At 29.6% G+C, this 24,502-nt stretch overlaps 2 protein-coding genes across 3 annotated transcripts in view; one reads left to right on the forward strand and one right to left on the reverse strand.

Annotated features, from left to right (window-relative positions):
- Positions 1-25: 25 nt before the first annotated feature.
- Positions 26-9,097, reverse strand: LOC117182145 (glycerophosphodiester phosphodiesterase 1). Its single transcript, XM_033375196.1, has 5 exons — positions 8,433-9,097; positions 4,600-4,775; positions 1,129-1,330; positions 763-992; positions 26-642 (listed from the first exon to the last, which is right to left on the reverse strand). The coding sequence occupies exons 1-5, from the start codon at positions 8,754-8,756 to the stop codon at positions 501-503; spliced, it is 1,074 nt and encodes a 357-aa protein (XP_033231087.1). The 5' UTR covers positions 8,757-9,097; the 3' UTR covers positions 26-500.
- Positions 9,098-11,329: 2,232 nt separating this feature from the next.
- LOC117181683 (putative mediator of RNA polymerase II transcription subunit 26) overlaps positions 11,330-24,502 on the forward strand; it is a 109,854-nt gene continuing 96,681 nt past the window's right edge. The window contains exons 1-2 of one of the 2 annotated variants that reach the window (XM_033374602.1): positions 11,746-11,802; positions 12,266-12,323. The gene's annotated coding sequence lies outside the window, so the exon portion shown is untranslated. Of the gene's footprint in view, positions 11,803-12,265; positions 12,324-24,502 lie in introns of both variants that reach the window. The other variant, XM_033374603.1, reaches the window with a different exon arrangement.

Consider the following 24,502-nt stretch of genomic DNA (forward strand, 5'->3'; position numbering starts at 1 on the left):
AATATAAAGTTTTTGAACCTTTTGATCATATACAGGAAGCAATTACGTAAATTCTTTAAACATTTTACAAAAGTGAGCTGGTAAAAGCTCGAAAGTGAAAAACTTGGTTTTTCACCAGTGATATTCCTATTATCAAAACTGATTTTTTGTGCCTTGAATAATACATAAAAGCAGAGCTATATGTAAAAGCGTCGTCTATGTTTCATAAATTATGATGTAGTTATTATAACCGTCGACATTAAAATTTAATCAATCATTACTGCAACAAGTGATGATATCATATTTTGTATAAAATATATGTACACAATTTTATTATCTTTGATCATTGGCGGCGACTTAAAAGAGAGCTTCGATGCATATATAAATAATTAGAGCAATACATTTAGAGTGATATAATTTTGTCATTTTGCTGTCACTTCAATATCCAGTGCTTCGAAGCACACGCGATTCAGAAGTTTTTTTTAAATATATAAATATATCAAATAGATTTACAATACGAGTCATGGAATCTCTTCAGATAGCAAGCTATCCGTCAAGTATGGTACTTTAAGAACCCTTGAATAGTGTAACTTTTCAGACGGCAAGTTGACAATCCATATAATTACGCGTACACCTCGCACATGCCACCAGCGAACAACTTCGCTGAAAACAAAAATTATATGACATTCAGAAAACCGGGAAATTACCAGCAATTTTATTATTGTAATTTAGTCATATATATACATAAATTATTTGAACTCTTTTTTTTTTACAAATACTTACGGGTTAACAGCGTCTTTGTGCAATAATATAGCAGAGATGCCCAAAATGTAATAAGTGAAACGATGCAAGGCCCAATCGTGAATGATATCAAGAGCAGTGGCCAAAATATTTTTAAATGGATTTCGAAAACGTCCCGTTGATGGTCCGTCCAATCCCTTGTAAGTTATTGTCGAGAAAAATCTGGGCCTCCATGCCAGGCTTGATATTATTCGTGATTCTTTTTTTCGTATCTACAGATTAAAAGATTTATATGCTTGATATATTGTATTTGACATCACATTATGCCAGTAATAAATAACAATTTTCTATTAATCATTTTTCTTTGTATATCTAAAATAATTGACAATAATACGTATAGGAACTCACCATATATATTATTAAAGGATTAAAGCTTGATACGATGGCCTTTCGGTAAAGATCGGGGTTTTTCTTGAAGGCATCTATTATTATTTGCACTATTTCCAACCCTTTTTCCTTTATGTCTATGATCATGCGTTGGCCATTCCGTAAACATTCCTCAATGGCGTCATCGAATAATGCGATTTTTGCACCATTGACAAACTTATTTCTGGAAGAGAATCTTTATATCTTGAGTAAAAGTGGTAAAAGTAAAAGCAAAAGTGCTATGAAACGAATAAACAAAGGTTCAGTTTTATGTTTTTTCATGTCTAGCCTAGACCAATTTTCATTTAAAGGGACTTGCACATCCCAGTTTCTTTCTGAATGTCATTTGGGAAAACTCCTAAGTATTTTAAATTTAAAATAAAATTAATCAGTTGGGATCTTTTAAAAAAACTCCTTTTTAATTTTCTTTTTTTTTCAATTTTTATGGTATATTTTCATATAATCCTATGAAAAGAAAAGCTTTCTTTGCTGAAACTTTTATTTTTTAACGCCTAGAGAAGTCAGAACAAAAATTGAAGTGAATTTTAATATTTATGGAATTGTGTCTACTTTAATCTATATACAGAGTGTCTAACTGACTGGGAAACTGAGAATAACGGGAATTTTGTTCACTAGGAGAAAACAGGAAATTTTATTTGGTGAAGGGATTTTTCTCTGGATTGTTCTAATGTGCAAATTGACACACTTATCCCCAGATTATTTCCGCTTTTTTAATTTTAACTTTTTAATTAAATTTATATCCTTTAACAATATTTTCAAAACAATTTTTACATATTTTAAGAAACAATTTTAAATTAACAACCGAATGCACGTATAAGCTATAAATCATAAACAACACTGGGCATACATTGGTTAAAAGTGGTTTCATATATTTAATCAGTCTAATTCTTAGTTGGAATAGTGAATTTTCTCAAAATTTTTCAATTTTCATAGTGAGAATTCATCGCAATTTAAAAAATTCTCTTTTAAATTTTGAAAAAAAGACGTACTATATTTCTGAATTGTAATAGAAAATTTGGCAAATAAATATAATTATGACTTGAAACAGGGAATATTAAAAGAATTATAATTCTGAGCTTGGATGGGGAATAAATAAGTCTAATATAAAACAAAATTCCTGTAAAGAATAATAATTTTAGCTCTAGAATAGGAAATTTTATTATAAAGAATAAAATGTATGTCTTGGGACCGATTAGAAAAATAATTTTTATTCTGATTTATAAAAACGGAATTTACAAAAACAATCCTGTTTCCAAGTCAGAGTTCGTAAAATTTGGAAAATTCCTTTTTCCAAATAAAAAAATGTTGAATAAAAAATTTGTGTTTGCAAATACAAAATTGCCAGAATTTAAAAGTTTTCTCTTTCAAATTAAAAAAAAGGGAGTTACTATATTTCTGAAGTATGATAGAAAATTTAGTAACCAATTCTGATTTAGACTTTGAATAGGGAGTTTTGGAAATGAATTTAATTTCGTTTTAGTTTTGGGACTGGTTAAATTGCGTTACGCCAACTTGTGATAAAAATCCAAACTAGGAAGAATAGGTACGATTTTAAAGACGCATTTTAATTTGTGTATAAAAGTGTTTTAACGATTTTTTGTGGAGTTTAAAGTATTTATTGGATACTAAAAATAAGTCTTTATCGGAAACAAAGGGTTTCAAGATAGAATTTACATCTTATACAATGAAAAAACACATATTTTGACAGAAATATTTTTCTACAAACAAAATTATTGTATTATTTTTTTATTATTTTCAATAGATTATAAACTCAAATTGACTTATTTTAAAGCAAAAATGAACTCAAAGTATATTTTTATTTATTTATGCATGGAATATTTACTATTTAAAAATCTGATCTAAAAATTAGCTTAGAATTCGTATTTCAATTACAATCGTCTATTATTCGTATTCTCTGTATAATGTGGATATCAATTTTCGGTACAATGATTAACGAAAATTTATTTGCGCTTGCATTGCCTTGAAACTTATATGAAATAGTGAAATATTTTTTTTTTAAACCCATTTGACAAAAATGTGTTTTCTTTTACTGTATAAGATAAAAATTCTAACTAAAACTATGTGTTTTTGATGAAGATTTGTTTTTAGTATTTAATCATTGTTTTGTAGTTTACAAAACTATCGTAAAAACACTTTTATGAAAAAATTAAAATACATCTTTAAAATTGTACCTACTCTTTCTAGTTCCAGTTTTCAGCAACAGGTGGCGAAATAGTAGATCAACATTCCGAATAGAGATTTTTTTAAAGAATTATAATAATAACGTTGATTTTGCAACAGGGAATTCCATTAAATAATTTTGTCGAAAAGCGTAAAAAAAATTTTATTCTGACTTATAAAAAGGGAATTTACAAAAACAATCCCGGTCCCAAGTCAGAATTCGCCAGATTTTAACATTTCTTTGTTTCATATCAGAATTTTTTTATTTGAAAATTATGTTTTTTCAAATCAGAATTTTTTTACTTGAAAAATTTTTTTTGCAACCAAAACCTTGCCAGGATTTGTAATTTGCTCTTTCAAATTTTAGAAAAAGTAGTTACAATATTTCTGATTTATAATAGAAAATGTTGTAAATAAACATAAATTTGAGTTGGAACAGGAAATGTTCGTAAATAATTATGACTTCCAAACCGATATAACAAAAATTTTTTAATATTCAGAATTATAATTCTTTTTAAAATTCCCTGTTCCAAATCAGAAATCCTTGAAAATTTGTAGAAAAATCTTGAAATCTTTTTTAAAATAGTTTGAAATCTTTTAAACTTTTTTCAAATTGAACGAGACAAATTAACCAGGAGATAACTGGCAATTTAAAATAATCCATCGGGCGGAAAATATGATATAGACACAACTGTCATCTAATGTGCATAAAATAAAGGTAATATTTCACAAAAAAAATTACAATGAAAATTTTTTGTATTAAAAACTGATTTCTCAAGGTCATATCTCATGAACAATTAGAGATAAAACGTGTTTTATTTTATTTATAGATAATTTTTTAATATTTCGATTTCTGTTCTGAGTACTTTAGATGTTGAATGCTAAAAAAAGAAGTAAACTCAGTTTTTGAACATATTTTAAGCGTTTTCAAATGGATCAGGAATACCCCACGATTTTGAACAGTTATATCTTATTTTGAAATGAAAAATTACAGAGTTTCAGCGTAAAACGCGTTATTTTTAATGGGTTTTTGTGGAAATATACTGAGAACCTAAAAATTGAGCTTTTTCGAAAAAAGGTGCAACCAATTTGTTTGACTTTGGTTTAGGCTAGACGTGCCTGTTGTTTTTTAACCGAGAATTTTGCATGCAAAACAAAAATTCATTGATTGTTTTATTCCAAAATGAAGTTAGTGTATTGCATTATTCTATGTGAAATAGAATTATAAACGTGTCGAAAGGTGTACTATACCTAAGAGGATGATTGTGCGTTATATCTAATTCTTTAAGTTGATCCCATGTCATTTCTTTAACAACTCCTACATGGCCGGTTAGTCTTTCAATAGTTACATCGTGGAATATTATTGGAATGTTATCTTTTGTAAGGGATACGTCAAATTCCACCACATTGCAGCCTTTTTCCTTGCACTTGAAAAGCAAATGTAAATATTACAACTATCGCTCAGCATTATTTGATAGAATCCATAACCATTAGGTGTAAATTACATTCTTGTTTGTTAGTGCGCAAATAGATTAAAAATTCATCTAAAACCTATGAACTTCAAATTCATTAATGTTGGTTTTAATTCTTATATTTTCCATACAATAAAGTAATATAAAATAATATATATTTACTCCTTTGTCAGTAAAATTGTATTAACATTCACATTTGAAAATGCAATACCATACAGGAGAGGTGTTTGGACGTGTTAAAAGTAAATAAAAAGACTTGAAAAAATGTTTTATCTCGCTAGATTATATAAGTATGTATATACATATATGCTCAAGTAAAATTGGAAAATTGTACATTTTTCGAGTTGAGGAAAATTAAAATAATTTCAAATCTTCGTTCGTATTGGTTAATAAGTAGATGCAGGGTGGCCTCTGAACCGGGTAGTTTTTTAGACCGGGAAAACCGGAAAATGTCAGTGAACTGGTTTTTAACTAGGAAATTTACAAATTTTTAGAAGACAATTTTTCCATTTTATGTCTTCATTTTGATGCCTGCATTTTCAATCTAAAGAATTTAAAAGTGCACTTTTGGAGACTCAAACAATAAAAATTAAAAGCGTGTGAATTCGAAATTTTTTTATATAAACGTTTGAAGTTGAGCAACTGTAAATATGAATTAATTATTTTTTAAACTGAAAAATAATTTATTTTACAAGACGATTCTGAATTTATTTAAAATTAAACAAAATGCAGATTTTAATGTTGAAAATGGAACTGTTTCAATTCGAATGCCTTATTAGTTAAACACATTTAAATGTCCGATTGAAACTTTATAAACTATCTTCAATTAAAAGATATCGTCAAAATAATAGATTCATAATCAACCGCTTTTATTGAATTTCAAATTTTATTCAAATATTGTGTCAGTCTAAAATATTCCATTTTTAGCCCATTCAATTTGAAATTGTTTAATGAAATAAAATAACAATTTTGTCACGTTTAGAAATATTTCATTCTTCATTTAAAGTGAACAATTATAAATCAAATATTCCAAATAAAGAATTTGAAACAGAACTGTTTGAAATAGAAAACCTTGAAATTACAATTTTTATTTTTATTTTATACATGAATGTATTGAAATTTGTTGCATAAATGGAAATTTAACAATTATTAATTAGAAACGACTTAAAATTAAAATCATTCAACTTGAAAGGATGCCTGCATCAAAAAGCAGTTTTCGCTCGCAAGTTTGAGCGCGCCTAGGGCGCGCGACGGTTGAATCTCGCGCTTCGTCCTCGGATATTTATTCTTTGCATTTGGAACGCTTGAAAAAAATTTTATCAAAAAGATCTGTTTTAGATGGCAGTATTTATATGCGTCTTCATATTCTGAATTGTGTACTTAATTAAGTATAGTCAAAGATTAAGTTTCTCAAAGCTCTGTAGGCTTTGAGGTACACATTCTCATCGTGACACTCGCGCTACGCGCTCGATTTCCGACATTTGTAAACAGGTTTTGTTGGATTTTTTTCTCGTAACTTTCGTCGTTTTTCCACCCATTTTTTTAATTTAATTTTTTTTTCAATGTTATTTTTCACGAAAAAACAAAAAGTACGTGTCCTATCAAGAAGTGATTCTTAACGAAATTGTAGATCTTTTTTGGGATAACTATTTTTTTTAATTAATCTTTTTTCGTATCCTGCATAGTTTGTCCACCAAATGGAATTTTTTATTTTCCATTATTTTTTGTGCAATCAAAATTTGAATTTTCGATTTTTGAAGAAAATCCAAAAATTGGTTATAATAATCTTATAGGGCTTTCAAAAAGAAATGTTTTTCTTCTCTTGACTTTTTTTCATATCGTGCGTTTTTCGGCTTCAAATTTTGATTTTCGGTTGATAAGAAAAATTTTGAAAACGCTATAACTCTGAGAATTTTCTTTTTATCGAAAAAAGTCATAAGGATACATTGTTTGTTGTTTTTAATACTATAAATACCCGTACATAGAATTTTCAAATTCAGAAAAAAGTTGTTTCAAACATATAAAAATGCACTCAATTTTTGAATTTTTATCAAAAATGGCTGGTTCACGAACTCGTCCTTTCTTTTAGGACCTAAAAAAAGTGTGCCAAAAATGAATTTGATTCGTTCATTTTTTCGAGAGTTATCGTGTTTAAGGACGGACAGCTGGACGGACAGACAGACGCCATCGTGAAAACCTGATATTCGGATTCAGGGAGTCTCGAAACGTGAAGATCCGTTGAAAAGGCGTGATGTCAAATTTCCGAAAATTCTAATACTTTCTCAATCATAAATTATGAGAATGTAATAAAGATTTAAGATTAAGATTTTTATCGAGTAGAAAGGGATAAACTTTTGGTTTTAATTTTTTTTCTGATTTGAGATGTAACATTTTTTTGTTCCTTCTATAATTTTATAAATTTATCAAATTTGTTTTAAAAATTCATCACTTTTGATATAAATTTCATATTTTTTGGTTGAAATATCAATTATTACATTTTTCGTTGAGAATTAATCTTTTTGTAGAGAATTAATTTTTTTGGGCTGAAAAATCAACTTTTTTCTAAAAAGAATGGTCTCTCTGGTTCTGAAGAATGTTTTATTTTAATTTGTTTATTTGAAGAGAAAATTTGTATTGAAAATGCATTGGGGGGGGGGGGGGAATTCAACTTTTATCTGCAAGTATTTTTGGTTAAATTTAAATCTTTTTTGTTGGAAAATTTGAATATTTGGTTAAGATTTCGTCTTCGAAGGTTGAAAATTAAACTATTTTGTTGAAAATTGAATGATTTTGTTAAAAAAATTCATCTCTTTGGTAAAAAAAATTTGAATATTTCATTGAAAATTCGATTTTTTGTTTTGTTGAAAATGAATTTTACTGAAGTTTTAATAATTTATTTTTGGTTAGAAAAATTATCTATTTTAGTTGAAAATTCATTTTCTCTTTTTAGTCATTTTTTGTTTTCAGAAATGAAAATCAATGTTAAAAAAATATTTATTTTAGTCCACTAGACAAAAAACAATTAAAATAAAATTATTATTTTTGTTGGAAAATTGAATTATTTTGTTGAAAATTCGTATTTTTGGTTTAAAAAGTGTTTTTTGGCACACATTTAAAATTGTTTGGTTGGAATATCAACTGTTACTTTTTATTGGGAATTCCTCTTTCTAGGTTAAAAATTCAACTAATTGGTTGAAAATGCAACTGTTTTTCGTTAAAACTTAATCTTTTTATTTAAAAATTCGACCATTTGGTGCAGAATTCATATTTGAAGGTTGAAAATGTAATTATTTTGTTGAAAATTTAACTATTTGGTTAAAAAGTCATCTTGTTTGGTCTAATGAGAGAAGTCATGTTTTTGGTCGAAACGAATAGATTAAACATTTCTAAATTTCAATCTGAAATCTTCTTATTTCGTTTATAAAATTTTCTACGTTGAAAATGTTACCAGATTAAAACGCTGGTCTTTGAACATTAATAGTCAGGGAAGATGAAAAAGTGGTCAGGGAAAAGTGAGGGAATTTTGAAACTGAAGTTTCTCGGCCACCCTGAGAAAAGTCTAGGAAAATTTGTGGAAAAAGCGCAAGGTTTGTTAAAGGCGCATAGGTTTACATTACGAAAAGCTGCCAAGCTGTTTTCTGGATAATCGAATCCTCCACCACGATGAGCCACCACTCGCATGCAGTTCTGCTCCCGGGTTTCTCGAGTCAGATCATCTTTCTTCACACTGAGAAGATCCTCTCCAAGTACTTCTTTCACGATACTTGAATCGGGCTGTGGGATTCTTATAAACCACAGTACTGCAGTAACGATCAGAGCACCCCAAACAAACCATGGCACAGAAATATAAAATGCGTTTACGGATAAAATACAGGCGACTTCGAAGAAAATCCACAACAAAGCACTGTTTAAAAACAGTTCTACCGCACTCCACATCACAAATGAAACCAAATGAAACACGCTGTGATTAATGGGTTCTAATTACCTAGTAACGTCGTTCTAACGTCTTTCTTTATCTCATCTATATATTTAGACCTGAATCACTCGATATGATTTTCATTATATTCGTACATGCACTCATAATTCGTTACGCGTCGCGAAAATTGATTTTTGAGGTTAAAGTTACTAGCTGAACGATGACTTTCAACGTCTTTTTGTGTTACGACATATTTTTAGATCCATAATATTGAAAGATGCTGCTGAAAATTGTGTTTTTCACATTTAATAAAATGTGTATACTCTGATTGATAAAACCGCTTCAAATTTGTTTACTGTCACTGTTGTCACTTTGACATTTGAGCTAGGGTTGAAAAGTTTCATGAAACTTTGGAAACGTTGCAAAGTTTCGACATTAGGGCGGGAAATTTTTAAATTCTGAAAAAATGCTATCAAGTGTTAATTTTAAACATTTAATTTTGTATTGTTATTTATTAATATGATACCAATGTTAATATTATATTTACCATAATTTATTATAAATAATAATAATAATATGGATTAATATAAATATTGAATCTGTATCAAAACTGATTTACAGAAAGGGAATTTACCAAAAAATCCCGTCCCAAGTCAGAATTCGCCAGATTTTGAAAATTTATTTATTCAAATAAGAATTTTGTTATTAAACTTTTTTTTTTTGCAAATAAAATCTTGTTAGTATTTGAAGCTTCGATTTTCAAAATTTTAGACAAAGATAGTTACTATATTTCTGAATTATAACAGAAAAGGTTGTAATTAAGCATACTTTTGATTTGGAACAGGAAATTTACGTAAATAATTATGACATTCAAACCGATAATTTATATAAAGAATGATAATTTTCACATTAGAATAGGGCGGAAATTGTGTGTTTTACATTTAATAAAATGTATATACTCTGATTGATAAAACCGCTTCAAATTTATTTACTGTCACTGCTGTCACTTTAACATTTGAGCTAAGGTTGTAAAGTTTCATGAAACTTTAGAAACCTTGCAAAGTTTCGAACATTAAAAATATCCCAAAAATGATATCAAGTGTTAATTTCAAAATTTAATTCTGTATTATTATACATTAATATCATACCAATGTTAATCTTGTAATTAATATAATGTATTATAAATATGAATAATATGAACTAACATAAATATTAAATCCTCTATCAAAACGACGCCATTATTGGCTAAAATGTTGCGTAATCTGGATTTAAATGTGCCCGAAATCAAAAAACGTGTGTTGGAAAATTAACTTTATTTTCTAAGAAAAATGTCCAGTTTTCTAATATAATATTTCAAAGGTTTGGAAATTGAATCTATAAAATTAAATTTATTAATTGCAGACTTCACAGTCTTTCCCCTCTTTTCATCATTTTATCATTTTCCAATTAAATATAAACTCAATTAATAAAACCCAATAAGAAAATAACACAATTTTAATATTTAAATTTATTCTTTTTGGTTGAAAAGTTTATTATTATATTTTTTGTTGGCCATTCATATCGATGTTAGAAAATTATATTATATTGTTGAAAATTTAATAATTTTGTTGAAAGCGTAACAATTTTGTTTTTAAAAAAACGTTCGTTTTGTTGAAAACTCTACCGTTTTGTTAAAAATCTTTTTTGGGTTAAAAATTCTCCTTTGTTATAGTAAATTTAATTATTTAGTTTAAACAAAATTTTTTGGTTGAAAATTTTATAGGAAATTCGTCTTTTTGATTTAAATATTCTACAATTTGGTAGAATTTTTTTTAGTTTCTTGAGCTAAAAATGTTGTTGTTCAAAATTCATTTTTTTCAGTTTAAATATCAATTAATTGATATTTCAACAAAAGAAGACGAGTAATAGACTTTTTAACCCAAGCAGATATAGACTTTATCCTTTTTAACTAAAAAATTCTGCCAATTGGTTAAACATGTAGTAACTACTTTGTTAAGAAATCAGTTATTTAACCATGTCATCTTTAGACTGAAAATTCGCATTTCTTAGTTGAAAATTAACTTTTTGAAAAAATCCGTCTTTCTGCCTGCTTTTAAAAAATTATTGGTAGCAATGTCACCATTCTTGTTGAAAATAAACTTTTTTGTTGAAAGTTGATCTTTCTGGGTTTATTATTTGGATAAAAATGAACTTTTTTTTGTTTATATTTCTACTGTTTCGTAGAAAATTTATTGGTTGGGTAAAAAAATTTAACTATTTTTGTTAAAAATCTAACTTTATTTGTTTGAAAATTCATCTCTTTGTATTGTCTATTCAACTATTTTTTTAAATCCGTGTTTTGTTGGTAGATCTCTGTGTTTTGTTGGTGGAATTGAAATCCTTTTTGGTTGAAATATTAATTGTTATATTTTTTGTTGAGAATTCATATTTTTTATGTTTAACTACTCTTTTAAATAACTCTGGTTGAAAAGTCCAACATCTTTTAACTTCTTTTTCTGAAAGACCGACCGGGGCCGCAGCAGCTGGTCCCTTCTTTACCTACAACTAGTCTTGCGCACGTGACAAAATGGAGAAAAAATCCATGTGTGGCGCAAAAACCGGTGATGAATCGACTACGTGTTTCACGAGCAATAACTCTAAGTCTAAAATTCCATTTCAGAGCTTCAAATCCTTTCAAATCTTACACAAATTTGCAAACAACTTTTTGAGATACATTGTTGTCCAGCCTCCGGACGACAAACTTCTAAAGTTAACGGCGGATTGTGATTGCGGCGTAGTGGGAGGATGATAGAAGTGCAATGTTTGAACATTCATTCGAATGACAGGTGGTGAGGCGAGCAGGTCGTGAGTGTTCGTGTCGGAGGTGTTTAGTGCTTTTTTAAGTGCAGTTATTTATCAACTGGATAATTGGATATATAAGAAGTACAAAAGTGTCAATCAAGGATTGACCGATTTTTGTGTCATGTTAATATTCTATGTGAATCGTGTTGATTGCAGTTAGTCTGTCGAGTTTTATAATGTATACGGCATACGATCTTCCCGAGGCACTTAGCTACGTAAGGAAAGGTAAAAACCCTTTTGCGGCAAACGTTTTTGGAAAACAGTATTCATTTGCTTCCAAAGAAAGCTTTCAGCACTCAGAAATATTTTGTTTTTTTATGTATTGTTTTTTACGATTGTCAAGAAGAATGTTTGTCCAAAATTGAATAGAAGTGTTTTTTTTATGTTCACTCATTTAATATCAAGGCTTCAAACGCTTCAAACTTTTCATATTATTTTTTCCAATTTTTTAAAACCCTCTTTCTTAGGATATTGTGAAAGAAAAGTATTTTTCTGAATTCATGTGTATTTATCAGTTTATCAAAATTGAGGCTAAAAAGATGAAATACTAAAAATTGATTTCTGGACCAGTCCAAAAGTAAGGTTGGATCCAGTATGGATTTGCTCTAAAAAAGATGAAAGGGTATTGTTGAATTGTGAAAGAGTGTCCTCTGATTAAGAGAAATGAGTGAAGAATTTATTTTTTCAGCGTATTTGAAGAAAAGGTCTAAGGGGCCAAGCATAGGGCGAAGAAGTGGTTTGTACTTGTGAGTAAAGAAAAAGATTAAAAAGATACTTGGAGATGGGATGGTCGTAGGGTTCAGCTTCCTTGGGGATGGTGCATGCGCAAAAGTTCAGCAGATCTATACATGTATATATATATAAGAAACTAGTCTGCTTTCCTACTAACCTATAGGGAAAACCTCCCTATAGTGGATATAATGCAACCTACCGTAGATAATAATTAATCAAGAATACAAATAAAAGAAAAATAATTAATATTAATTTGTGGACACGTACAGTGTCCTAGCTATTAATTAAATTAATTATTTTACATATATTACTATTTTTAATTGTTAATTATTCACTCTAGGTTGCATTATCCACTTTAGGGCGGTTTCTCCTATATAATTTTCTAGCCTGGGTTATTATTAAATTTATTTTGAAAACTTCAGATTTGAAATTTAACCCTTTAAGATTCTACACCTTCTTTTAAATTCCTCTATTTTTCCTGCTTTCAAAAAACTTCTTATTTTTCGTTTGAATTCGAACTGAATTAATAGAACCCAATAATAAAATCCAAAAAGTTTTGTTTACAACTTAATTCTTTTTCTTTAAAAAGTGTACTATGATATTTTTGGTAAAAAATGCATCTCTTTTTGTTCAAAATTCGGTTAAATTATAGAATAGCTGGTACCCTAACCTTTATTTCCTGTAAAAAATGTTTTTTCCAAAATCAAACTATTGGAACATGAAATTTAATTAAATTCGAAGCGATATGTTAAAAGAAAGCATTATTATAACGTGTCATGTGTTTATGTTCCAATACTTTGATTTTGGAAAAACAAAATATTTCCATGAAATAAAGGGTGGTACCAGCTTTTCTATAATCTAACCCAAAATTCTTCTGTTTGGTTGAACATTTAGTTAATTTGTTGAAAAGTCAACTACTTTGTAAAAATTCATCTTTTTCGGTCGAAAATTCAACTGTTTTGTTGGAAATTTCGTGATTTTGGATAGAGTATTCGCCCTTTTTAGTTAAAAAGTCTTATCTTTTGGTTGAAAATTAAATTTTGTGGTCAAAATTCAATTGTTTTCTTGAAAATTCGTCTTTCGGCTAGAAAATTTAACTATTTAGTTTCCAAATTAACTTTATTGTTAAAAGATAATATTTAGGGTTACAAATTCTTGTTTTTAAAAATTAAAAATTCATCTCTTTGCAACCTTTTTAGTTGAAATATCAGCTGTTACATTTGTCGTTGAGAAAATTCAAATACTTGGTTCAGAGTTGAACTTATTTGTTAAAAATTAAATTTTTTGGTGTAATATTCCTCATTTTAGTTAAAAGTTCACCTCCGGTTGAGAATTCGTTTTTTTTTTGTTAACAATTTTTTAAACTAAAAACTGAACTATTCTATTTTTGGTTGAAAATTGATTTTTTTAGTTACAAATTCAACTACTTGTTTCAAAATATATCTTCTTGTACGAAAACTCATCTTTTTGATTGAAATTTTAACTATTTGGTTCAATATGTATCTATTTTGTTGATATCACAATATATTTCGACGTAAAATCTTAGGAATTTAAAGCGTTTCAAATTGGATTTTAGCATTTTATTTACATTAATTTTATTCAAAAGAATATATTTCTCTATTTTCATGAAAAATTACATGTGGTTGAAGTTCTGAACGTTCAAATGAACGAAATTTTTTACTGGTGACTTTGCAAACCAGGAAAAGTGCTAAAACGCTTGTTAATTTATATTCGAAATAATTTATTATTGAAAAAGGATTATGGTGCATAATTTTCATTGCAAATAGAACAATATTTATGGGTAAAACAGAAATGTCAAAAATATTTCGTTCATTGGAACGTGCAGAACTTTAGATAGACAAAAATTACCCTCTTTCCCCTGCTTTGAGAGCATTTTGGACTGTGAAGTCTTATTACCTCTTTTAAATCTTAATAATAATAATAATAATAAAAATAATAATAATAAGCCTCGGTGGCTCAGTTGGTTAGACACTTGGACTTCACCTCAGAGGTCCGGGGTTCGATCCCTGAGCCGGTACCTATGGAAATTTTTCAATGTACCTTTACCGAGGTTCTGATGGTTCGGAACCCACCTTAAGCTGTAGGTCCCCCCATCGTGTACTTGACTGCAACCCAGTCCGTCAATGATGGGGTAAAAACCAGGCTTTGTCCAATATGTCTGGGCAGACTGCTCTCATCAGATCTCTTGATTCCATTATAAAAATGCGTCCGTGACTGATGATATATACCGGGAGAGCCCCGTGCAAAATGATCAAAATAAAAATCCAACTCTAACCAAAAATGCCTTCGACATATTGGGCAGTATAAGCCTGTGACAACATTTCGCCACAGAAATGTTTTTAAAATAATAAAGGAACCTCGGTGGCTCAGTTGGTTAGACACTCGGACTTCAGCTCAGAGGTTCGGGGTGCGATCCCTGAGCCGGTACCTCTGGAAATTTTTCAATGTATCTTTACCGAGGTTCTGGTGGTTCGGAACCCACCTTAAGCTGTAGGTCCCCCCATCGTGTACTTGATTGCAACCCAGTCTGTCAATGATAGGGTAAAAACAAAACTTTGTCCAATATGTCTGGGCAGACTGCTCTCATCAGATCACTTGATTGCATTATAAAAATGCGTCCGTGACTGATGATATATACAGGGACTGATGATATATACCGGGACAGCCTCGTGCAAAATGATCAAATAAAAATCCAACTCTAACCAAAAATGCCTTCGACATATTGGGCAGTATAAGCCTCTGACAACATTTTAACACAGAAATGTTTTTTTAAATAATAATAGATTAGGTTATTTCAAGTGTTTTTTTTAATGAATTTATTCTTATTGGTATTCTTCAGTTTTGATGTGCTTGAAGTTCTAAACGTTCAAATGAACGAAGTTTCTTACTAATGACTTTGTAAACTATAAAAATGGCTAAAATTATGGTTAATATTTATTGGAAATATTATATTTACAAAAACAAAATTATAATGCATTTTTTATTTGCCATTGGAACAATATTTATTGATAAAATAGAATTGGAAAAAAATATTTCGTTCATTTGAACGTTCAGAACTTCAGGTACATAAATTAAAGATGTTGGGATTATATTTAAATTTTACCGGTGTATTTATCTTATTGATATTATTATAAGAAACTTTATATTCTAGAACATTAAATTCTCTAAAATCACTAGACGATAAAAAGTGTAAAATGATTCTGTTGCTAATTGTTTTAACGCTTTCTCAAGGGTACCAATGATAAATTATAGGTCATTTATACATTCCTCTTCATATAATCTAGAGTATGTTGAGAGATATACACCTACATCCTTGTACACCTTGGTTCTGACGTAGAGAATGGTATTTAGAATGTATCGCGTAATATCATTACGGTTTTCTCGGTTCATAGATTTTTGTTGTTCTATAGCTAAGATCTCATTGAAAGTTGCGGTTTGCACGATCACGAAGATGTAGTAATTCTAGCCTACATCTAGTTAATTGCATCCTCATCATGACAAACAGTAATTTCTGCTTAATAAATATTATTGAAAATTGATAACAAAATATATTTTACTAGTGTTTAAAAAATATCAAAATGTTATAAACAAATGAAATTCACATGCTGTATAATAATAATATCCATAAACAAATACAGCTTTGATTAACCAACAGATCAGGTGAAAAAGATGATCTGTAATAAATCTTCCCTTGTATTTTTCTCATTACAGATTTTTTTCCATCTCTTATCATATTACGAAATTACTATTTGACTAGAATCGTTTTTCATTGTCACCATGTTGCTTCTGCAGCACTAATCATAATTAGTGGCTCAGTGCACACTTAACAAGATGACCAACCAGGCGTTACGAATTGCTTGCTTTCTTGTGACGCTTTCTCGTTACTACGAAATAACGTCAAGGATATTTAGATTGGGCCTTATTTCCTACAAATCAAGGTCGAACTCTTTCATTTAATTATTTTTTTTATCTAAAACGCGCAAAATGTTTTTCTTTCCATTACAGAACTTGGATCGTGCTACTTTTTTCCGTTTTTATCAGAAGTTTGGTTTATGTGATTTCAAACGTTTGAAATTGAAAAGTAAACAGAATTGTACAATTTTAATTGAGAACATTAAAAATGAAATAATTTATCATTAAAGTTTTGTACTTATAAACTTTTTAATTATTAAATTATCTATGGTTACACATTCAATTGTTTTGTTGAAAGTTCGCCACTTTTGATCTAAAGTTCAACTGTTTGTTTGTAAATCCAACTGTTTGGTTGAAAATGATTTTTTTTTTGGTGTTCAAAATTCAACGATTTGGTTAAAAATTCAACTATTTTTTCGAAAATGCGTCTTTTTTAAGTTCCACAATTTAGTTGTAAATTTAACTGTTTGGTTCAAAAAAATGTTTTTTGATAATTCTACTATTTGGTTGAAAAATCATCTTTCTTGGTTTAAAATTATATTCTTTTTTTAAAACTTACATTTTTTCAGGGTGACAGAGTTCCACCGTTCAAAATGAATATAAATCACAGATTTTTCTCATTTGAAAATAATGTAAGTTGACCAGTTTAACAGTTTCGAAAGAAATATTTTTAACCATGATGCAGAATCCTTCAAGCTGAATGAATACTGATAAAAATAAGTTTATTTTGATTATGCAAGGAATATTGGAAAATCAATTAGAATTATGTACTGTATGTTTCTATACAAATAAAGTTACTATTTAAGTCATTCACTTTCTGATGATTCTTTTCATGATCTTCCAAAATTTGATTTGACTTTTTGCAGTTGTTTACTTTTGCTTTGCCACATTTCAATCGGCTGGTAGGTCAAGCCTCGTGCTTAAAAAAAATAATTTTTAATTATATTAAACACTGAACAATCTTGCAAGAATAAATTAAATGCACTAATTCACAGCTTTTGAAGGCTTTCTTCGGTCTGTCGCCCTTAACCTTCGGCAGGTCATCGATTCAAGCGAAGCCTTCGTCTTGGCTCTTCTATCGTTTTAGAATGTAGCTTATAGTTCATTCTGGTTCCATCGATAGCAGACCAGTTTTCGCTTCCGGATTTCTAGACCCAGACATTCACCGCCGATGGCGCATCATGAGCTATTGATTGCTTTTTTGTCATTGTTCGAAACCAGTTTGAACGATTGAAGAATTATCTACTAAGATGTCTAACATAACTAACATATTTTCTAGATAATATCTCTCAATTTTCCAAATTTTTCTGCTATACAGAATTAAAACATTTAAAAGTATTGAAATTGAACAATACAAAAATATCCTCAACTTTTTATTACAAGGGTGAGAAACTGCCCCTTATATAATCTTCGTACGTACACTGCACAGATTATATACTTATTTTTTATTTTTGAAAAGAATTGTTTTAACTGTTGATTACACCGGCACACACAAAAAAGTGGTCTGTCCGACAGACTACACTAGCATATTTATATGTTTTTGGGGTCGCTAAATTCGAATCCGGTGTCCAAATAACCAAGTTGGCTCGTATTTTTCTGAAAAACAAAAAAATAGCCGTAAAATCGACAAAAACAGCGATTTTTCAGGTATATTTTTGCAAAAAAAAATATATTTTCTCGTCCGCTGAACTTAACCAACATATTTATATGTCTTTTGGGTCGCTGAATTCGAATCTGAGGCCCAAATAACCAATTTGGCTCATACTTGTTCGAAAATCGCAAAAATAGACGTAAAATCGGCGAATGCAGCGATTTTTCTTGTATACTTTTGCAACAAACAAATTTTGCATGCCCAGTGATAAGGGTGGCGATTGCTATACGTATTTGGAAGATCAACTTCCACAACTTTCCGAAGCAAAATTAAAAGAGGGGATCTTCGATGGACTGCAGATAAGAAAAATGTTGGAGGTTCCAGAATTCATTACAAAAATGTCTGGCACAGAAAAAGATGCCTGGCTTAGTTTTAAAAATGTTGTAAAAAACTTGTTAGGTAATAAGAAAAGTTCAGACTATCAAAATGTGTTTTCAGAAATGGTAAAAACTTTGGTAAACTAGGCTGCCTTATGAATTTGAAGCTACATTTTCTTCATTCGCATATAAATAAGTTTCCAGACAACCTAGGAGACTTTAGTGAAGAGCAAGGCGAACGTTTCCGCCAGGATATAAAAGAGATGGAGAGGCGATATCGGGGATATTTGGATATCAACATGATGGCTGACTACTGAAGGAGTTTAAAACGAGATCAAGTCAATCAAGGTACCAAACGAAAGCGAAACCCACTACGTAGGTCTTTTGAGGACAAAAGGGTTCGATACAAGCGATATAAAGAAACATAAAATATAAAAGAACCCTATAAGCGTGAGAGGCAAGGGGACTCACGGTAATAAAGCACCCCAAAGGGAACAGAATTTACTACGTCCACTTCGTTGTTCCTGGGTAACGCTAAAAGTAAATAAAACTTATTTACAAAAAATCCTACTATTGACATCGAATGAGACTAACGCAAATTAAAAACCCCGAAACGTGAGACGCAAAGGGAATCTACAGTGAACGACAATCCCAGTCGAGAAAGGTAAAGGTTTTAAGGTTTTCGTCAATCTTATGTCTAATTTTGCGTTTTTCGATAAAATATGAGCCAACTGGATTATTTGAACCCCGGATTCAGAATCAGCGACCCCCAAAACCCCATAAGGATATGCTGATTTGGACCACCGGGCATGAAATTTTTGTTGTTGCAAACGTATACAAGAAAGATCACTGTATTCGCCGATTTTACGTCTATTTTTGCGATTTTCGAAAAAGTATGAGCCAAATTGGTTATTTGGGCCTCAGATTCGAATTCAGTGACCCAAAAGACAAATAAATATGTGGGTTAAGTCCACCGGGCGAGAAAATATTTTTTTTTTGTTGCAAAAATTCCCTGAAAAATCGTGTTTTTTGTCGATTTTACGTCTATTTTTTCGGTTTTCATAAAAATACGAGCCAACTTGGTTATTTGGACACCGGATTCGATTTTAGTGACTCCAAAAACATATGGATATGCTAGTGTAGTCTGTTGGGCAGACCACTTTTTTGTGTGCCGGTGTTATTATCGATCAACCTTAGTAATCACATGGAGAAAAGGAAGTATATATGAAAATGCCATTCCAATCTACAAAGCAATCAAATTCTTCAGTATGAAAATTTCACAAGCTAATTGCTTATTGTAATTACACACTCCTGTATAATTTTTTTCAAAGATATGGCTCGAAATAACAGGATGAGAATTGCGACTACAAAGAGGAGGTTCTGGGATGCATTAGAAACAGTTACTTTAACAAGGGAACCTTTCATTCTCTTCTTCATAGAAATAGAGGCTTACAGCAGCTATGCATTTCGAAGAATAAATAACTAGGCCCCTTGATCTTTATCGGAGTCAGAACTCGGACTCACGCCACTATTTTTTACTTTTTTAAACGATGTCACTGTTTTGCTACTAATTTGAAAAATGACACTAATATACTATTTTATCAATTGCTCGATAAAGCAACTATTTTTTCACTTTCTCTTGAAAAATATGTTCAAAGTTCTTCGCTAGATTGTCTAGAATAACGTACCCAACATTTCAAAACATTTCAAGGCCTTTAAACGATTTAAAAAATTTACAAAACAGTTCTAAATAAGATTTCAAGAGGGTTTCAAGGATTTTAATGGATTTCAGGGACTTGAAAGGATTTTATATGGTTTCAAAGCTTTTAGAGTATATTACAAAAATCCAAGGAATTTCGGACACTGAAGAATTTCAAAAAGTTTCATCTGATTACAAAGTTTTCAAAAAGTTTGAAGAAATTTTAAGAGGCATTACAAATTTCCAAATAATTTGCAGGATTTCAAAGTATTTCAAGGGATTCTAGAGAACGTTAGGAAGTAAATTAAATGATATGACATTTTTGAGGGACTTCTAGGGATTTCATGAAATTGTATATGATCTCAGAGAATTTTAAAGATGTAACACATTTTTTAAATAATTTTAAAAGATAATAAATTTGTTCCGGTATTTCGCAAGAATCTTATAGTATTTCAAAGGGCTTAAAAGATTTCATCATATTTAAAGGAATTTTGAAAGATATAACATTTTAAAAGAAATTCAAATATTTTATAAGATTAAAAGAAATGTCTATATATTTTTAATGTTTTAACAAATTTGTACAGTTTTCCAGAAATTTCAGGGAATTCCGATACGATTCTAGAGTTTTTTTGTTTGAAAAGGTTTCAACTTACTTTAAAAGATTTCAAGGTACTTCATCAGATTTTATATGACTTCAGAAGATTTCAAAGACTTCATAATTTTTTAAGGTATTTTGAAAAACGATATTACTCATTTAAAGATGTTTTGCTCAATTTTAGATCAATTTTGTGGTATAACGAGGGATTTTATAAGATTTAGGGCTTTATGTACATTTTAAGGGGTTTCGAAGATTTATTAAGGATTTGAGAAATTTGAAGGGATCTCACCATATTCAAGCGATTCATAGGATTTCAAAAGTAATTATAAAATTTTAAGCGATTTCTACGTATTGCAAGGGTATCGTGAAGAATTTTAACGGATTTCAAAATTTTTTAAATTTTGCTATTATTGATACTATTTTGAACTTAAGAAATGAGTCCGAGGCGTGCAAACTAATTAAAAATTAAATAATATAAGTGATAATTAATTAAAATTAACCAAATTAATTGTTGCAACAATTTATTATTTTTTATAAATATTTTCTCTCAGACAATTGTTTGAAAGTCGCTGTTTTTTTAAGTTTTTAAACTTTGTTTAGGCTTTTAAGTTATAAACAAATAATAAATAAACAATAGAGAAAGTCATAATTTAAGCAATCTCTTTCTTTATTGTGTGTATATATTTTTTCAAATAAAACAGAGGTTTAAAATATTCTATATGGATCATATTAAATGTAAATTGTTCTTAAAGTAGTTACTAAAAGCCTTTTTGTTTAAATAAATATTAATATTTATTATTTGCTTCTAATTAAAATCTCAAAGAGAAGCTGAAATTTTCAGGAAAAACCTGCAACTTTTCGGTAAATCAATAACAAATTAACAAATTGTTTAAAAAATTGTGTTTCTTAACTTGCACTAATTAATATCTCACTAAGTAAAAAGTGGAGAAAGAGCTAACAATTCCAGAAAAACCCTCAACTATTTAGCGATGCTATACGAAACCAAAATTTCAAACATTAATTCTTTGTTTAAAAATTGATTTTGGTTAAATTACTTTAATTATTACCTCGCTCTAAGTGAATAAAAATTGTTTAAACAATCATTTTTGTTGAATTTAATTAATTATTGCCTCTACCTAACTAAAAAAAAATTAAATTAAGTCGAAAATTACGGAAAAATCGCGACTTTCGAACTCTATTCTAAGAGAAAATTGCTTAAACAATAATAAACTGTTAAACAAATAATGTGAACATGCGCTTATCATTAGAAAGTATTACTTTATGTATTAGAAACAATTTTTATTTTAAAAACCGCACAAAATGATATTTTTCCGCTAAAACTCGCGAAACATTATTTTTCAATTATGGCGTTTTTTCGGGACATTATCAAACAGACTTCCGGGGGTGATATTTCAAACGTAATTATTACTTTGTTTTCTGTAGCTATTTCTTCAAAGAAATGTTGCATTTCATTTCGATTTACCTAATATTGACGAGTCTGAATAAAATTTACAAAAAAAACCTTTTTTTTTCTTATGGAAAATACTTGTTAAACTTAATGGGGTTTGTTGAACCTCTAAATATAATTTTTTGAACCGAGAGCATTGGATGTGATGTGAATTTCGTCTAGGGAAGAGTCTAGAGATCAAGCCATTTCGAGCGCCGGTTGTGTTTTCGCTGCCTTTTAACCCTTTAATGGACACATTTTTCTATTGGTTATTTTTCGATGAAAATACTTACTCGGGATTTTTTGGGATCGCTGAGTACGAATCTGCAATTAGAATTTTAATATTTCAATTCCAAGATGGCGAATCCAAGATGGCGGATCCAAAAATTTTTTTAAACATAAACTTTGCTTTAAAATTAATAACTCGGGGGTTTTTGGGGACGCTGAACATGAGTTTGAAATCAAAATTTTAATTTTTTATAATCAAAAATGGCGAACCCAAGATGGCAGATAAAAAAAAGTATAAACATTTTTAAATCGCCATCTTGAATCATGGAAAATTGAAATTTTGATTTCAGATTCATGCTTAGCGAACCCCAAAAATCCCCGAGTTACTAATTTTAGAGCGAAATACGTGTTTTTCAAATTTTTCCGTTCCGCCGATTTGAATTCGCCATCTTAAATTTGAAAAAAAATTTTATTCTGTTTACAGTTTGTACTCAGCGACCCCAAATACCCTCTAGCCAAAGTTTTCAGCTTAAAATACTATTTTTTTCTTTACGTCCGCCTAACACGTTTTTTTGGTATTTGTTCTTTTGTAACTAATTAACAACAAATAAAATATTATTTTTTATCAAGTAGTATTATAAACGATGATTGTATGCATTCGATGGGTAGAGTCGAATGTCTACCTTCAAACTCGACTGCCGAAAAGCCAGCTGAATTCAAGAGGTGGTTTTCTGCAATTTTCCTCTTCCCTGGCCAAATGTCCAGGCAAATGTGAGTACTTCTAATAAAGTCGCATGGAGCCGCCGCCGGTTATCACTGATTTTTCTTAAATTTATACAGTGGTTCTAAGCCTACCTTTCTAAAGGAAAAAAATTTCACAGGCCCATACCCAGTGAAGTGGAGTTGCATCTCTCGGTTCATGCTAAAAGGACTTAAGTGATAACTTTGCAATGAGAATAACCCGTGTATGGACTTCTGTTGCACCGGGGGTTTATAAAAAAGGGCATAGTACATTATTCTCTAATCGCAGTATTACGGGACTCAAATGCACCAGCTTTACAAGACAATAAATAATAATAATCAATATAAAAAAAAGCATTTACTATTTCTTTGTGATTTCTAACAAATTTCGTGATACAAACCAGTCTTGATGATTGGTGAATGGAAAGAATGTGATTGTTGAGATAATGCTTTGTAAAACGTGTTCTACCTGCTTCAAAGGAACAATGATCTTAGAATGAAAGTGTGTCCTATCATGATCATGTTATATTCGACAAAGAACAATGCTCTCCAGTTTTAGAATTTGCCAAGCAAATTTATGTAGAACAACAGAAGTAAAGATTAACACGTAGCAATGAGAACAAAGGGTGGCTACAGAATCAATATTTCCCGACATGGAAGACCGCAATACATAGCTGGTTACATTTCCTTGAATCAATTTTCTGGCTGCAAATCACTAGAAACGCAAGTTTCAAGGCGATTTCATAATTCTAAACTTATCACTGCGATACGTACGTTTGAAAACAGAGCGGATACAGGTCAGGGAATTCCAGAAAATTAGGGAATTGATAATTTTCAGTAAACACGTCGTCAACCATTTAGTTTTATATTCATATTTTTTTTTTGAAATATCAACTATTACATTTTTCGTTAAGAATCCATATTTTGTGTTGAAAATTATCTTTTTTTGGTTGTCTTTTTTGATAAAAATTTTGAAATGGTGAAAATTGAACTACAGTCGAATCTTGATTTTGTGTTTCTCACGCAGGCGTCACAAATCAGAGAGAGAAACAGGAGAGGGACAAAATAGTTCCGGGACTCTGGATGTAATGTCACGGCCAGCCCCAAAATTGACATTAAATCTAGGTTTGACTGTATTTTGTTGAAAACTCGTTTTTTTCTTTTTGAAAAATTATGTTTCTGGATACAAAATTATCTATTCTATTTGTGATTGAAAAATATATTTAGTTGAAAATTGATCTTTTTAGGTAGAAATTTATTTTTGGGTTGAAAGTTCAACTGTTTTGTTAAAAACTCATTTGCTTGGTTGATGATTCATCATTGTGGTTAAAAATTCGTTTTTAAACTGAAAATTGAACTTTCATTTTTCGTATTTTTTGGTAAAAATGTATTACTTTGGTTGTAAATTGAACTACTTTTTTAAAAATTCATTTTTTGGTTAAAATCTTAACTGTTTTCTTTAAAATCGTTTTTTTTTTGTTGTAGAAACTTTATCTTTGGGTTGAGAATTCGACATTTTAGCAACCATTTTTGTTTGTTTGTTAACGATTCATCATTTTAGTTAAAATTTCATTTCTTC

Source organism: Belonocnema kinseyi, chromosome 10 (assembly GCF_010883055.1).
Source record: "Belonocnema kinseyi isolate 2016_QV_RU_SX_M_011 chromosome 10, B_treatae_v1, whole genome shotgun sequence".
NCBI lineage: Eukaryota > Metazoa > Arthropoda > Insecta > Hymenoptera > Cynipidae > Belonocnema > Belonocnema kinseyi.

Coding starts and splice junctions, on each gene's coding strand:
- LOC117182145 (XM_033375196.1), bottom strand. CDS start 8,756: ATGTGGAGTGCGGTAGAACTGTTTTTAAACAGTGCTTTGTTGTGGATT. Junction 4,776..8,432: donor GCTTGGCAGCTTTTCGTAAT/GTAAACCTATGC, acceptor TTGCTTTTCAAG/TGCAAGGAAAAAGGCTGCAA. Junction 643..762: donor CACAAAGACGCTGTTAACCC/GTAAGTATTTGT, acceptor TTTTGTTTTCAG/CGAAGTTGTTCGCTGGTGGC.